General features: G+C 43.9%; 5 protein-coding genes and 2 non-coding genes across 8 annotated transcripts; 3 read left to right on the top strand and 4 right to left on the bottom strand.

Moving 5' to 3' along the window:
• On the bottom strand, positions 1-86 carry FVEG_16483. The gene has a single exon. It is a non-coding gene; the product is annotated as a tRNA-Ala (tRNA).
• Positions 87-556: 470 nt separating this feature from the next.
• FVEG_08936 (hypothetical protein) lies at positions 557-1,906 on the top strand. The gene is made up of 2 exons (XM_018897825.1): positions 557-1,083; positions 1,142-1,906. The coding sequence occupies exons 1-2, from the start codon at positions 884-886 to the stop codon at positions 1,599-1,601; spliced, it is 660 nt and encodes a 219-aa protein (XP_018755576.1). The 5' UTR covers positions 557-883; the 3' UTR covers positions 1,602-1,906.
• Positions 1,604-3,972, bottom strand: FVEG_08935 (hypothetical protein). Its single transcript, XM_018897824.1, has 2 exons — positions 2,882-3,972; positions 1,604-2,830 (listed from the first exon to the last, which is right to left on the bottom strand). Exons 1-2 carry the CDS (start codon positions 3,865-3,867, stop codon positions 2,155-2,157), a joined length of 1,662 nt encoding a protein of 553 aa, XP_018755575.1. The 5' UTR covers positions 3,868-3,972; the 3' UTR covers positions 1,604-2,154.
• Positions 3,973-4,101: 129 nt separating this feature from the next.
• On the top strand, positions 4,102-5,126 carry FVEG_08934 (hypothetical protein). Its single transcript, XM_018897823.1, has one exon. It carries the CDS (start codon positions 4,163-4,165, stop codon positions 4,874-4,876), a length of 714 nt encoding a protein of 237 aa, XP_018755574.1. The 5' UTR covers positions 4,102-4,162; the 3' UTR covers positions 4,877-5,126.
• Positions 4,939-7,578, bottom strand: FVEG_08933 (hypothetical protein). Of its 2 annotated transcripts, XM_018897822.1 has the most exons (3): positions 6,546-7,574; positions 5,876-6,496; positions 4,959-5,805 (listed from the first exon to the last, which is right to left on the bottom strand). In XM_018897822.1, the coding sequence occupies exons 2-3, from the start codon at positions 5,978-5,980 to the stop codon at positions 5,161-5,163; spliced, it is 750 nt and encodes a 249-aa protein (XP_018755573.1). In that variant the 5' UTR covers positions 5,981-6,496; positions 6,546-7,574; the 3' UTR covers positions 4,959-5,160. The 2 variants fall into 2 exon arrangements, with proteins under 2 accessions (XP_018755572.1, XP_018755573.1); XM_018897821.1 differs by having other exon boundaries at positions 4,939-5,805; positions 5,876-7,578.
• On the top strand, positions 6,624-9,014 carry FVEG_08932 (GTPase). The gene is made up of 4 exons (XM_018897820.1): positions 6,624-6,999; positions 7,053-7,124; positions 7,182-7,667; positions 7,885-9,014. Exons 1-4 carry the CDS (start codon positions 6,925-6,927, stop codon positions 8,434-8,436), a joined length of 1,185 nt encoding a protein of 394 aa, XP_018755571.1. The 5' UTR covers positions 6,624-6,924; the 3' UTR covers positions 8,437-9,014.
• Positions 9,015-9,071: 57 nt separating this feature from the next.
• FVEG_16482 lies at positions 9,072-9,154 on the bottom strand. The gene has a single exon. It is a non-coding gene; the product is annotated as a tRNA-His (tRNA).
• Positions 9,155-11,792: the final 2,638 nt, after the last annotated feature.

The raw sequence follows: 11,792 nt of genomic DNA, 5'->3' as shown, positions 1-11,792 counted from the left end.
TGGAGGCTGAGGGATTTGAACCCCCGACCTTTCGCAGGCATTCGAAACAATGCAAAGCGAACGTGATCCCCCTACACCAAGCCCCCGATGTTGGATGTTAGTGGTGGTCTTAGTTGACATTATATTATTGATCCATCAATGTCAGCATCGACCACGACGGGCTCTGAGTTATCCAAAACATGGTAAATGCCTGTTGCATGCCAATAGTCTTTGTGCCTGTGTTGAATGGTATGGTCAACATGGGCTTCTGGGCCACCTAACTCAAGTGGCCATGTCAATGGTTCTTCTATTACCGGGCTTGCTCATGTGGAGCCTACAAGAGATATACTTGCTATACAGTCTGTTGTAATCAGTGGTTATAGGTCTATGTCCAAGGTACATCATCCCGTGATGGATACGCATTCATACTCTCTAACAAGTTGTAGGCTTGATAATTAGCCATTCACGCTCTTGGCCATTCTCTGCCATGAGTATGAGTATGAGTATTAAACCCCGTCAACATCCAGTGCATGACTCAGACCGAAAGCCAAATCGAATCACATAGCAATACGCCTCTAAACAATGGGGCCTATCAAGCAGTTGTTCTCATCTAGCTTAAGCTGGCTCTACTCTATTGTTGCCGATATAATACGGAGGACACGACTCTAAACAGCTTGCTTACGTTGCGTACCTGTTACTACCGTGGCACTTCAGCCTCAAAGAGAACAACAACTTAGGTTTCTCGACTCTCTACAGCTGTTGTATGGCTTTGGTCCAAGTCGATCTTGAAAAAGCCACAGCAAGAAAGTCAACCTTGGCTTCCCCTCTGACTCAACTGCCAATACTCAGCCACAGCCTCAATCACGGTCACAGCGTGCAGTTTCAACCCAAACGAAAAACATAAATGTACAAATTCTCGTCAAGTCTAAATCTCAATCCTCGGATCTTCATTCATCACTACTCAGTAAAAATGGCTACGTCAAATCCCGGTCCAGTATATTTCTGGCGTGAGACAGACCCAGCAACAGGATACCTATCACAATGGTATTATTGTCCTTTCAAGGATGATCAGGATGAGAAAAAGACATACAAAACAGCAGAGCAGTAAATCCCGTCACTTCTATAGATACACTGTTCAAGGTCGATGTTGACATGTTCCTAGTTATATGATGCATCACAAAGCCATCCTATTCGACGACGAAGCCACCGCGCTTGAGGTCCTCAAAACGGGCCATCCACGAAAAGTCAAGTCTCTCGGCCGCCAGGTAAAGAACTTTGACGAGGCAGTATGGCTAAAGCATCGACGTGACATAGTCCGAAAGGGCAACATCCTCAAGTTCACACGGGCTATCACAGAGGAGGGTTTTAAGAGAGGCACGCCCGGGGCAAATCAACCAAGTTCATTACACTGGCCCATCGATGGTTCTCTAGCAGATATGTTAATCGACACGGGCGACAGAGAACTTGTCGAGGCCAGTCCATTTGATCCAGTCTGGGGCATTGGGTTCAAAGCTGCAGATGCAGATGCTGCGAGAGACTCGTGGGGTGAGAATTTGCTAGGTAAGGAATTGATGGAAGTTAGAAGGATCTTGAAGGAGAGACGAGACGGCCAAAGAGCATGAGTGGCGATACAACTGCGCTGTAATACAATATTGAATCGTGCAAACGGGTATCACTTTGTCAGGAACGGAACAATGATTGTTTGAGCTGTTTCGGCTGTACGCCTAAATAGATTGCACCGACCTTGAAAACCAAGGCAACTTTTGAACATGTCTATAAGTCCATCTTCCTCCCACCAATGATGCCCGGCCCAATGCCCATATTCCCCTCCATAATCATACATAAAAAGAGCCTCGTCCCGAGGCAAACAGAGCGGCGTGGTAGTAGTCATTTTTTGCTGTTTAACAGCCCCAAACCCATTCTCCAGAAAATGCTTGTTTTGCTTTGTTTGGTAATTGTACGTTGTGTTGTGTCGTGGTCGTGGTAGTATTGGTGTTGTTTTTTTTCGTGTCGAGAGCCCGCCCTGATATTTTCACATGATAGAAGATATTTTACAGTAATTAACACACATTAGGCGACGCTCCCGTGTTCGCCTTCGATTCCTTCTCATCTCGTAGGTATCCAACAAAGGCAGATCCCCAACCCCTTGACGCCGCGTTAAAATGACTGTTTCCTTTAGTACCAGTCTCGTCCACTCTTCTGCATCTCAATCAGACGCCAGCCCCTTGTCTCAGGGTTGTTGACATCTTCTGGTACTCGTGTGATACCAATGGCGTATGTGACCAGCTGGACCTTGTCCTCCATACCGGCAGCGAGCTCGTTCGTCTTGGCATTGCGGTAGACGTGAACCTCTTGCGTGCGGCAGGTGATGATGAAGACAGGAACCTCACCGGGATCGAGCATGCGGGCTCTTAGAATGTCGACATTTCGAATATCCAGGATCTTTCCGTCCGACTTCATGCCAGCCTGTAGGTATTGCTTGGTGAGGGCCTCGTACACAGAGTACTGGGCGGCAGAAAGCCACAGCTTCAGTGTCTCGGCGTCACCCTTGACGTAAGCGTCCAGCACCTCGGGAAGAATGTACTCTCGGAGCTCCTGGAGGAAAGGCTCTGTCTGGAAGTTGGGGTCCATGGATCTGAACTTCTTGATGACCATGGCAGTCTCGTTCTCGGCGAAGAAGCCTCCGATGCGGTCGGTAATACTTCGAGCGGTCGATACAAGGGGGTTCTCAGACTCCTCATACTTTCCCCTCAAGCTGAAGAGTCCTTGCACATACTTGTTCTGGTCGCGGAAATCTCGCCAAGCCTCCTTCCAAGCAGCGTCCTTGTGAACGGTAACACTGGTGCCAGCGCTATCTCTTGTTAGACCAGATTCAGATGAGGGAGATTGTAAGGATACTCACTTAATGTCCTCTTCCATAGGCGCAGCCGCCTTGTAACCCCGCTGCTTGTCAAGTGCCTCTCGGCGTTTCCTGCGCTCCTCCTTCTCGACCCAGCCACCGTATCGTGAAGAGCTGCCATCGTCAATGACATTCTTGACATTCTTGTAAGCCTCTGTGTTTCGAATGGGCTGGGTGGCCTTGTCCACAGCATCTCCCGTGACATTAGCGGCCTTACGAACACCCTTGACAACAGAGGTATCCCAAGTCCAAGAAGCACCCTTGCCAATGGCACCAGCAGTGACCTTGGCACCCTTTCCAAGAGTCGAGGAAACAGCACCAGTGGACTTCTCGTAAGCCTCGCGAGCACGTCGCACACCCTCACTCTCAGCGAATTGATTAGCAGACGCAGCGATCTGCTTGGTCGATTCGTTCCATTCTTGCGACTTCTGGAACTCAGTGTTCATGGTCTCCATGAAAACCTGCCAGGGGGTCTTGTCACCATGAGGAGGAGGGGGGGGAGCATCCTCCTTCTTCTTCTCATTATCCTTGCCCTCACCCTCACCCTCGGCCTCTTCTTTTCCATCCTTCCCGGCCTTCTCGCCATCCTCGGTCTTCTTGGATTGCTCCTCCTCGGGCTTGGCCTCAGACTCGGTTTCAGCTTCAGTGGGCTTCTTCTCTTTGGCGTCGGTGGGTGCAGCAGTTGAGGGTTTTTGTTCAGCTTGAGGCTTCTCTTGGTGTAAGCGGCTGGAAAGGTGGAAGAGACGAGATTGAGCGGTATAAGTGGGGGAGTAACGAAGCTCGGCGGGGACAAAAGAAGACCTCAATGGCGATCGAACTGAGCCGGAAAGCATTGAGCTTTGTTGTCTCGCACCGTTGTTGGAGGCATTCTGAGAGAGCTGGGATGCTAATCTTCGGTAGGCGGGAGATCTGCCAGCGGATGAGACATGAGCAGAAGCCCGTGTAAAGGCGAGCTCCGAGGAGGCCGTTTTTCTTGCGAGGGAGTTCATTATTACGACAACAAACACAACGAGACAAATCCCTCCAGAAAAAAAGGCAGGGCGTGGGTTTGGAGAGATGCCGAGATGGACGGTGGAAGGTGGTGGAATTCCCAAACGAAATTTTGGTTTGCGATCTCGGTCCGGGGGCGGAAAGTCAAGGAAGACAAACACCGAGGCGGCAAAGCCTCGGTAGAATAGAGCTACTCCTCTACCAGCCCCGGCCCGTGGGGGACTTCCGCGAGTAAAAATTGCCAGAGGCAGATCATCAATTGACGGACGACAGGTCCAGGCGAATGCGAACAAGATGAGTCGCTCATTGACAAGTCGCCTCGCGGCGCAATTGCTCCTTCAATCCTCCCGAGCCACCGTCCCAAAGTCGTCATTTCAAATCGCTCGCTCCCTCTCCCAGACAAAGTCGAACCGCGATGATAAACCCAGAAGGGCCCCCAGCCGACCCAGTACGGCCTCGCTGTTAGAGAACATCTACGGCCCCTCAGAGACGTCCAAGACAAAACCCTCTCCCAACAATGCCATGGCCAACCTCTCCCAAAGCCTTGTCTTCCAGACACTTGACAAGTCTTCCAACATCGATACGAGCACACTCTCCAGAGATACCCGTCGACAGGCCGAGGCAAAGGAGGACGATCTCGAGCCATACCACTTCCACATCTACTCTCACAAGCACAACACCCACATCACTTGCACCAAGCCCAATCGAGAACCAATTATCTCTCTGTCTGCCGGCAACATTGGTTTCCGCAAGTCTCGCCGTGGCCTATTCGATTCCGCCTACTCCCTCACCAAGTATGTCCTGGAGCGATTAATCCACAACGGCTGGCCCATGAAGATGAACCGACTAGAAATTGTGCTACGAGGTTTCGGTCAGGGACGAGAGGCTGCTCTGAAGGTTCTGATGAGCCCCGAGGGTAAGGTCTTACGAGACAAGATTGTTCGTGTAGCCGACTCGACTAGAATCAAGTTTGGTGGTACCAGGAGTGAGAAGCCTAGACGTCTATAAAAGCCTGGAATTTTAGATTGGAATTGGAATTGGAATTTGGGCACATTTTGGGAATATGTTCACATGAGAATATCACTTCGACGCGGAGGTTGAGAAAGTGAATGTACTATACTCTGTACGACCTGTACTATACAAATGAACAAGACACAGCTTGCTTTGCTTGCAAGTTCCCAAACGAATGATCTGCTCCTGGACTATAAAGTCTTTGGTATCGTGCTAATCCATTGAAACGATACCTAGAAACGCCAAACTCCACTTAACACCGCAGCCTCACCTATACTCTATTATCGGATGGCCCTCTCAGCTGGTGGTAAACGACGCCCGGCGGAATCGCGGAGGGCTTGCTTACCCTTCCCGCTGCCGCCTCGCCGTCTTTCTTCTGCGCTGTCCCACTCATCATCTTCGTTGCTATCGTTGTCTTCCATGAGCAGATGGGGGTCCGTCGACTTCTTCAACGTATGAGAGCTGTCGTCGTTCGAATTGTCGTAATCATCCAACAGCGCACCTTCGCTGGTGTCGTATTCGGGTGGTTCAATCCAATCTCGAGGGACGACACAAGGGAGCGCAACCCCAATGCTGGCCGCACGGTTTAACCATGCTGGCCCTGACTGTCCTGTAAGTCTCTTGCAAAGATAAGAGGTGAAGTGATTGCAATTCTTGGTCAGAAGATTGTATGAAGTGCCCAGAAACTCCTCAGATGCAGATTGTAGAGTCGCATTAATCTCGTCTTCTGTCGCAAGAGTGAATCCGTGCAGGATCTCGCATCGAAATGTGCCTCCGGGCGGTTCGGTCCGGGGCTTTGTCCAGTATACACCTGTGAGGCCTCTTTTATCATGTCCACCATAGGCGTATTCCCTCCCGTTGATCACGACACCCGAATGAAGTAGTGAGGCGCCCACTGTCCATAATACCGACGATAATCGGCCGGGCTGTCATGCCGCGCGTATCAGTGTCATGCTCATGAAAGCTAGTGAGATGAGTATGAGCGACTTCACTTACCGGCAGCAGATCATAGACATGTATAGTGATCTCAGTTTTGGATAAGGATAATGTTGAGCGGTGAGATCTGCTCATTGAAGAGCTCTTCTTGTGACGCGGCATCATGCAAAAGCTGATACAGACACTGCAACTATTGCGAGTCAAGTGGCTCGAAGCTTTGGGGTTTGCAGCTGACGGGTGAGCGGGGCTGAGCTGGGGAAATGGTAGGCTAATGAGGCTTATATAGTGCTGTAGGTTGGTTGGTGTCCGCAGGCGTCAATTTGGCAAGACAAAGAATCATGGGGCATAAAGAGAAGATGAATATTCTAACTTGAAAGGTTGATGAATAGAAGTGAAGAAGAGGAAACAACTGAAGGAATCGGACTGGGCGGCCCGGCTGAGCTCCCGTCGTTCCTGTCAGATCAAGCCCGGCGAAATCCAAAACCTAGGTACGGCGTAGGTTGCCCTGCCTCTGTCCTACTCTCTACTAACTTTAGGTAACCTCAGGTAACTCAGGTCAGGCATTTCCAAAGACGGCCACCTAAAACCACAGGGCCTGGGCTCTGGGACATACTGTGCCTGTTCACTGGATCCTGGATCCAGGGTCCTTCTGCGCACGGTTTGGTGTACCTTTATGCCAAGCTGCTTTCGTCAGCCAATGACGTCGTCTTCGAATTCCTGTCGGAACTACCTTTTCCCACTATCCGAGAAATCTTGGCACAGCCCAACCTCTCTAAACCCCAGCAAGGTGGGGTCACGAACAAATTCTCATCTCATCTCCCCAAGCTCGGCTCGCGGAAAATAAAAAGAGAAATCTTTTCTCTCTCTCTTCAACTTCCCTTTTCTTCCCTTTTTCTTCGTCGTCGCTCTCGCTCTCGAAGCCGTCCGAGGTTGGCACTAGCCAACCTGAATACTTCACCACGAAGTCCATCAAATCTTCCATCTTCTTCGCTTCTTTTCCTCCTCTTGCACCCCGTGCAGCAAGCTCTGCAGCTCTTGGACACGTTCCATCCACACACTTGGGCCTGGCTTTCTTCGTTCAACGTCGCAACTACGCCAAGTCGCGCAAGATGCCTCCTAAGAAGCAAGTCGTCGAGGAGAAGATCCCTCTGGGCAGGCCTGGAAACAACTTGAAGAGTGGTATTGTGCGTGACAATATTCCATCGATGATGTATGCCACGTGCTAACCATTATCCAGGTCGGTCTGGCCAACGTCGGCAAATCTACTCTCTTCCAGGCCATTACCAAGTCTAACCTCGGTAACCCAGCTGTATGAAGCCCCCTCGCCATCCGCCGTCTTTAGTATCGGGGTGCTGACAGCATCAAGAACTTCCCCTATGCCACCATCGACCCTGAGGAAGCCCGCGTCGTCGTTCCCGATGACCGGTTCGACTGGCTCGTCGAAAAGTACAAGCCCAAGTCCGTTGTTCCCGCCAACTTGACCGTTTACGATATCGCCGGTCTGACCCGCGGCTCATCAACCGGTGCTGGTCTTGGAAACGCTTTCTTGTCGCACATTCGCGCCGTCGATGCCATCTTTCAGGTTGTTCGTTGTTTCGATGATGCTGAGATCATCCACATTGAGGGTGACGTGAACCCCACCCGTGATCTTGACATCATCAGCGAGGAGCTGCGACTCAAGGATATTGAGTTCGTTGAGAAGGCCCTCGAGAACCAGAAGAAGAAGACCCGTATGGGTGGCCAGTCTCTGGAGCAGAAGAAGGCCAAGCAAGAACAGGAAACCATTGAGAAGATCCTGGACTGGCTCAACCAGGGCAAGGATGTCCGCAAGGGTACCTGGGGCCCCAAGGAGGTAAGACTTTTTTTCTCTCTATTTCTTCTGCTCTACACATCCTGCTTTCCTGATGACAAAAGGCCATAAGGCCTGAATCTATAACCCAGCTCGTCGAATACCTCACCTATTAACGCTAGAGGCATTGTGAGATAAACTTTACTCTGATTGCAAATCTTTCACACTTGTTCATGTTGAAGAAGAAATTGTGAGAACCCTCACTGACATTCTCATCCAGATTGAGGTCATCAACCCTCTCTTCCTCCTGACTGCCAAGCCTGTTGTCTACCTCGTCAACTTGTCCGAGAAGGACTTCATCCGCAAGAAGAACAAGCATCTTCCCAAGATTGTCGAGTGGATCAACGAGAATGCCAAGGGCGACCCTCTTATTCCCGTCTCCGTCTCTTACGAGTCTCGTCTTACACAGTTCGAGACCGAGGCTGAGGCCAAGGAGGAGCAGAAAAACGTCGGAGCCGACTCTGTTCTGCCCAAGGTCATTCTTCAGATGCGCAAGACCCTTCAGCTTGGCAGCTTCTTCACCGTCGGACCTGATGAGGTTCGACAGTGGACCATTCGAACTGGCACCAAGGCGCCTCAGGCTGCCGGTGTCATCCACACCGATTTCGAGAAGACCTTCATCCAGGCTCTCGTCTTCAACTACAACACCCTAAAGGAGCTCGGTGACGAGTCCGAGGTCAAGGCCAAGGGCAAGATCATGACCAAGGGTAAGGAATACGTCGTCGAGGACGGCGATATCCTGCACATCAAGGCTGGTGCCGCCAAGAGCTAAGCTCTCGATGTCACCAGGCGTATTCAAGTCTATAGAAAAAAGTTAAATGCAATGATGTGATGAAGCTCAACTTTGTGTCCCCATGACTTTGCATTTGTGACGACTGTTTCTAGACACTGAGGATATTTTTCCATAATTTAATCTACCCCATGCCACGTATGATCTTGTATGTGCAGCTTCTTGCCGAGCTGTTGTGACATATTCTCATAGTGGCTGTACGTCTTGGGGTTAGCACGGGATTTGAGGGGACATTTACATCAGTGTCAGCCCTTTCGTTACGTTGAACTTGAAACAGCATCGCTAATTACGTTGTACGGGGATACTCTTAAGCGTTCAGTAGATAATTAACCAAATTGGTTGGACATGATCTATTACAGTTGAGTATTCAGGTCACCTAGAGAATATGGTCAGCATACAACACAGTAAGCCAGCTGCATTATCTTCTCTTCGTTTCCGTACGGAATGCCTCGTTCTTCTCGACAGCATCCCACTCCACCTTGATCGTCGGTTCTCTCGTCTTCCACGATAGCGGGGTTAAGAGGGGCAGAAAATCTTGCACAAAATAACAAGGCAGCAGAGCAGATCCAAGCCGAAAACAAGGATGATTTGCAAAAAATGGCAAAAGACAATTATTTTGCCGTCAGCAAGACTCGAACTTGCGTTTTCAGTGCTTCGAATGAGCCACAAACTGATGTACTGACCCCTATACGATGACGGCTTTTTTTGTTGTGCAAAGCAGTTGTATAGATCTCTTTATGTACATTGGTCAGGCATGAAAAAAAAAGTATAACGCCATCTTTAGGGCAATTATGTCCCCGAATGTCGACTATGACTAATGCAAGACGTGTCATTTTTATTTTAATTGCATAGTAGATATAATAAGGTATATAATTTAAGGTTTCTTGCTGGGCATCGCGGAATGTCAAGGTGGTATAATAGTAGTATGGCCATAGCACAAACACGCCTAACTACTATAGACACGCGTGTAAATAAATAGAATAAGGCCTCTCTTTAAGCCCTTATCCAAGTTGCTTACTTGTTCTTATAAAGACGCTAGCCCAAGTATTAATTAGCTATATTTACCCTTAATTTATATTCTTTATATTACTTTATTATTTTTTTTTTTAGTTACTATTAGCCTTATTTAGGGCTATCTAGCTTTTAACTTTTTATATAATAGCTTAAATAGTAAGGCCCCTATAATAGGCTAGAATTATAGGAGTTAATATTAGTTAAGGTTTGTCTGCCTTAAGTAGCGTAATTACTGCCTTAACTAAGCAGTATAAGTACTGCCTGTAGGTTTACCTCTTAATAGCTATATTAACTTTCTTCCTTTACCTTAGTTAAAAGATAGGCTTAATATACTTATTATACTTAAGTATATTTACTGACCTAACTATTAGTTATAGTTACTAATATTAATTATAGCTACTAATAGGATACTTACTATATATAAGAGCCTAGAGCCTAATTAAAGCTATTATATAACTAACTATAACCTTATTACTATAATTAAATTAGTACTAGGTTAGGCTAATAAAGAAGATTACTGTAAGCTTTATATAATAGCTATAGCTATTAAGAAGAACTTTTTATCTAAAAGCCTATCTAGCCTAGTTAAGATAGCTGTTTTTAACTATACCCTAATTAACTTAATTAGTTATATAGATCTAGCCTGCCTAGGTTATCGTATTTATCTAGTTTAGCTAGCTAGGGAGCTAGCTAAATTAAATAAGCTAGCTAAATTAAATAAGCTAGAAAAGGCTATAAAAAAAAGCTTACCTTTTAATATAAAGGAGATAGCTTTTTTTATTATATTAATAAGTAACTTAGCCTTATATAAAGAGTGGCTTAAGAATATAATTATTAAGGCTAATTATCTATACTATATCTTCTTAATTATATAAAATTAAAGGTAAAGGCAAGGTAATAGTAAGGTTTAAAGGTTTAAAGGAAGAAGGTTAACTTTTATATAAGTTAGTTAGTAAAAGCTAAATTAACCTAAAGTTAATAATAACTTTATTAATTAAATATATATACCTAGGTATATAACTAACTACTTTTATATTTAAACTGTAAATAAAGTAAAATTAATAATAAAATAGTAGTTAAACTAGAGTTATATTATTTTATATTACTTTATAATTTAATCTAATTTATTACTAACTTATTAAGCTAGCTTTAGCTTATTAATATTTATAGTTTTTTCTTTAATACTAAAACCTTAATTTTATAATTTACTTTTTTACTTTTTATTTCTTTTTTACTTCTTTTTTTTTACTTTATAATAACTTTTAATTTCTATAATATAATATTTATATTATTAATTTAATTACTTTAATTATATATTTTAACTTTATAAACTATATTTAATATTAGTTATTACTATTATTTAATTTAATAGTAGTAATAAAAGCCTATTACTTTATTAATAAGTCTTAAGTTTATTTTAAATAATTAGCTAGGTTTTTTAAGGCTTTTAATTTACTTATAATAATTAATATAATAAATATATTTTATATATTTAAAAGCCTTATAATATAATTAGAAATTATAAAATTAACTTATTATATTAATATTAATTTATTAATATATAATAAATCTTTATTTATAATATTTAAATAATAAAAAAATATATATAAATTAAAAATATTATTAATATTAAGGTTATTAATATTAATTAAATTACTATTTATATAAGTATTAATTATTATAATAAAATAGTTATAGCTATTAATATTAATTATTTTTATAGCCTTAACCTAGTAATAATTAATAAATAGGACTTAGATATTTTAATAATAGCTATAAAAGTATTAATTATAAAGTCTTTAGCTAGATTAAAATCTTAATAAACTTAATTAATAAAGTTACTTTTAGGCTATAGTATTTTAAGTAACTTTAATTAGAATAAATATATTACTTAACTAGTTAAAGAGTTATAAAACTTAATTAATAGGGTTTATAACTTTTTTATAACTTTAACTTTTTTTAATTTATTTATTTTTAAAGTTATTTTAATAATTATAAAATTACTAAAAAGCTAACTTGTTAAGACCTGACTTTATATAAAGGTCTTATTATATAACTAAGGAATATATTATGATCCCGATGACTAATCAGGGCATATTATATACCAAAATAATGAGAAAATTCAGGGCTTTCGATTGGTGTGCTTATCTAAGCAAAATGTGGAGAATTGAGCAAGTTCCACATATTAAAGTTTTTCTATAAACTTTAATAATTTCTTACTAAGGAAATATCAGTAAGAAAGTCACATGACTTAGGTCACGTGATGATTATATAATGAGGATTACGTATATCAGATTTTTACCCCTCAGTTGGATGATTCATGA

Source organism: Fusarium verticillioides, chromosome 5, assembly GCF_000149555.1.
Source record: "Fusarium verticillioides 7600 chromosome 5, whole genome shotgun sequence".
In the NCBI taxonomy this organism is placed as follows: domain Eukaryota; kingdom Fungi; phylum Ascomycota; class Sordariomycetes; order Hypocreales; family Nectriaceae; genus Fusarium; species Fusarium verticillioides.
Note: the sequence above shows the minus strand (reverse complement) of the source record. Positions and strands in the feature narration are given on the sequence as shown.

Coding starts and splice junctions, on each gene's coding strand:
- FVEG_08932 (XM_018897820.1), top strand. CDS start 6,925: ATGCCTCCTAAGAAGCAAGTCGTCGAGGAGAAGATCCCTCTGGGCAGG. Junction 7,000..7,052: donor ACAACTTGAAGAGTGGTATT/GTGCGTGACAAT, acceptor ACCATTATCCAG/GTCGGTCTGGCCAACGTCGG. Junction 7,125..7,181: donor CTAACCTCGGTAACCCAGCT/GTATGAAGCCCC, acceptor GACAGCATCAAG/AACTTCCCCTATGCCACCAT.
- FVEG_08936 (XM_018897825.1), top strand. CDS start 884: ATGTACAAATTCTCGTCAAGTCTAAATCTCAATCCTCGGATCTTCATT. Junction 1,084..1,141: donor ACATACAAAACAGCAGAGCA/GTAAATCCCGTC, acceptor ACATGTTCCTAG/TTATATGATGCATCACAAAG.
- FVEG_08934 (XM_018897823.1), top strand. CDS start 4,163: ATGAGTCGCTCATTGACAAGTCGCCTCGCGGCGCAATTGCTCCTTCAA.
- FVEG_08935 (XM_018897824.1), bottom strand. CDS start 3,867: ATGAACTCCCTCGCAAGAAAAACGGCCTCCTCGGAGCTCGCCTTTACA. Junction 2,831..2,881: donor CCTATGGAAGAGGACATTAA/GTGAGTATCCTT, acceptor AACAAGAGATAG/CGCTGGCACCAGTGTTACCG.
- FVEG_08933 (XM_018897821.1), bottom strand. CDS start 5,980: ATGATGCCGCGTCACAAGAAGAGCTCTTCAATGAGCAGATCTCACCGC. Junction 5,806..5,875: donor ATGTCTATGATCTGCTGCCG/GTAAGTGAAGTC, acceptor GCGGCATGACAG/CCCGGCCGATTATCGTCGGT.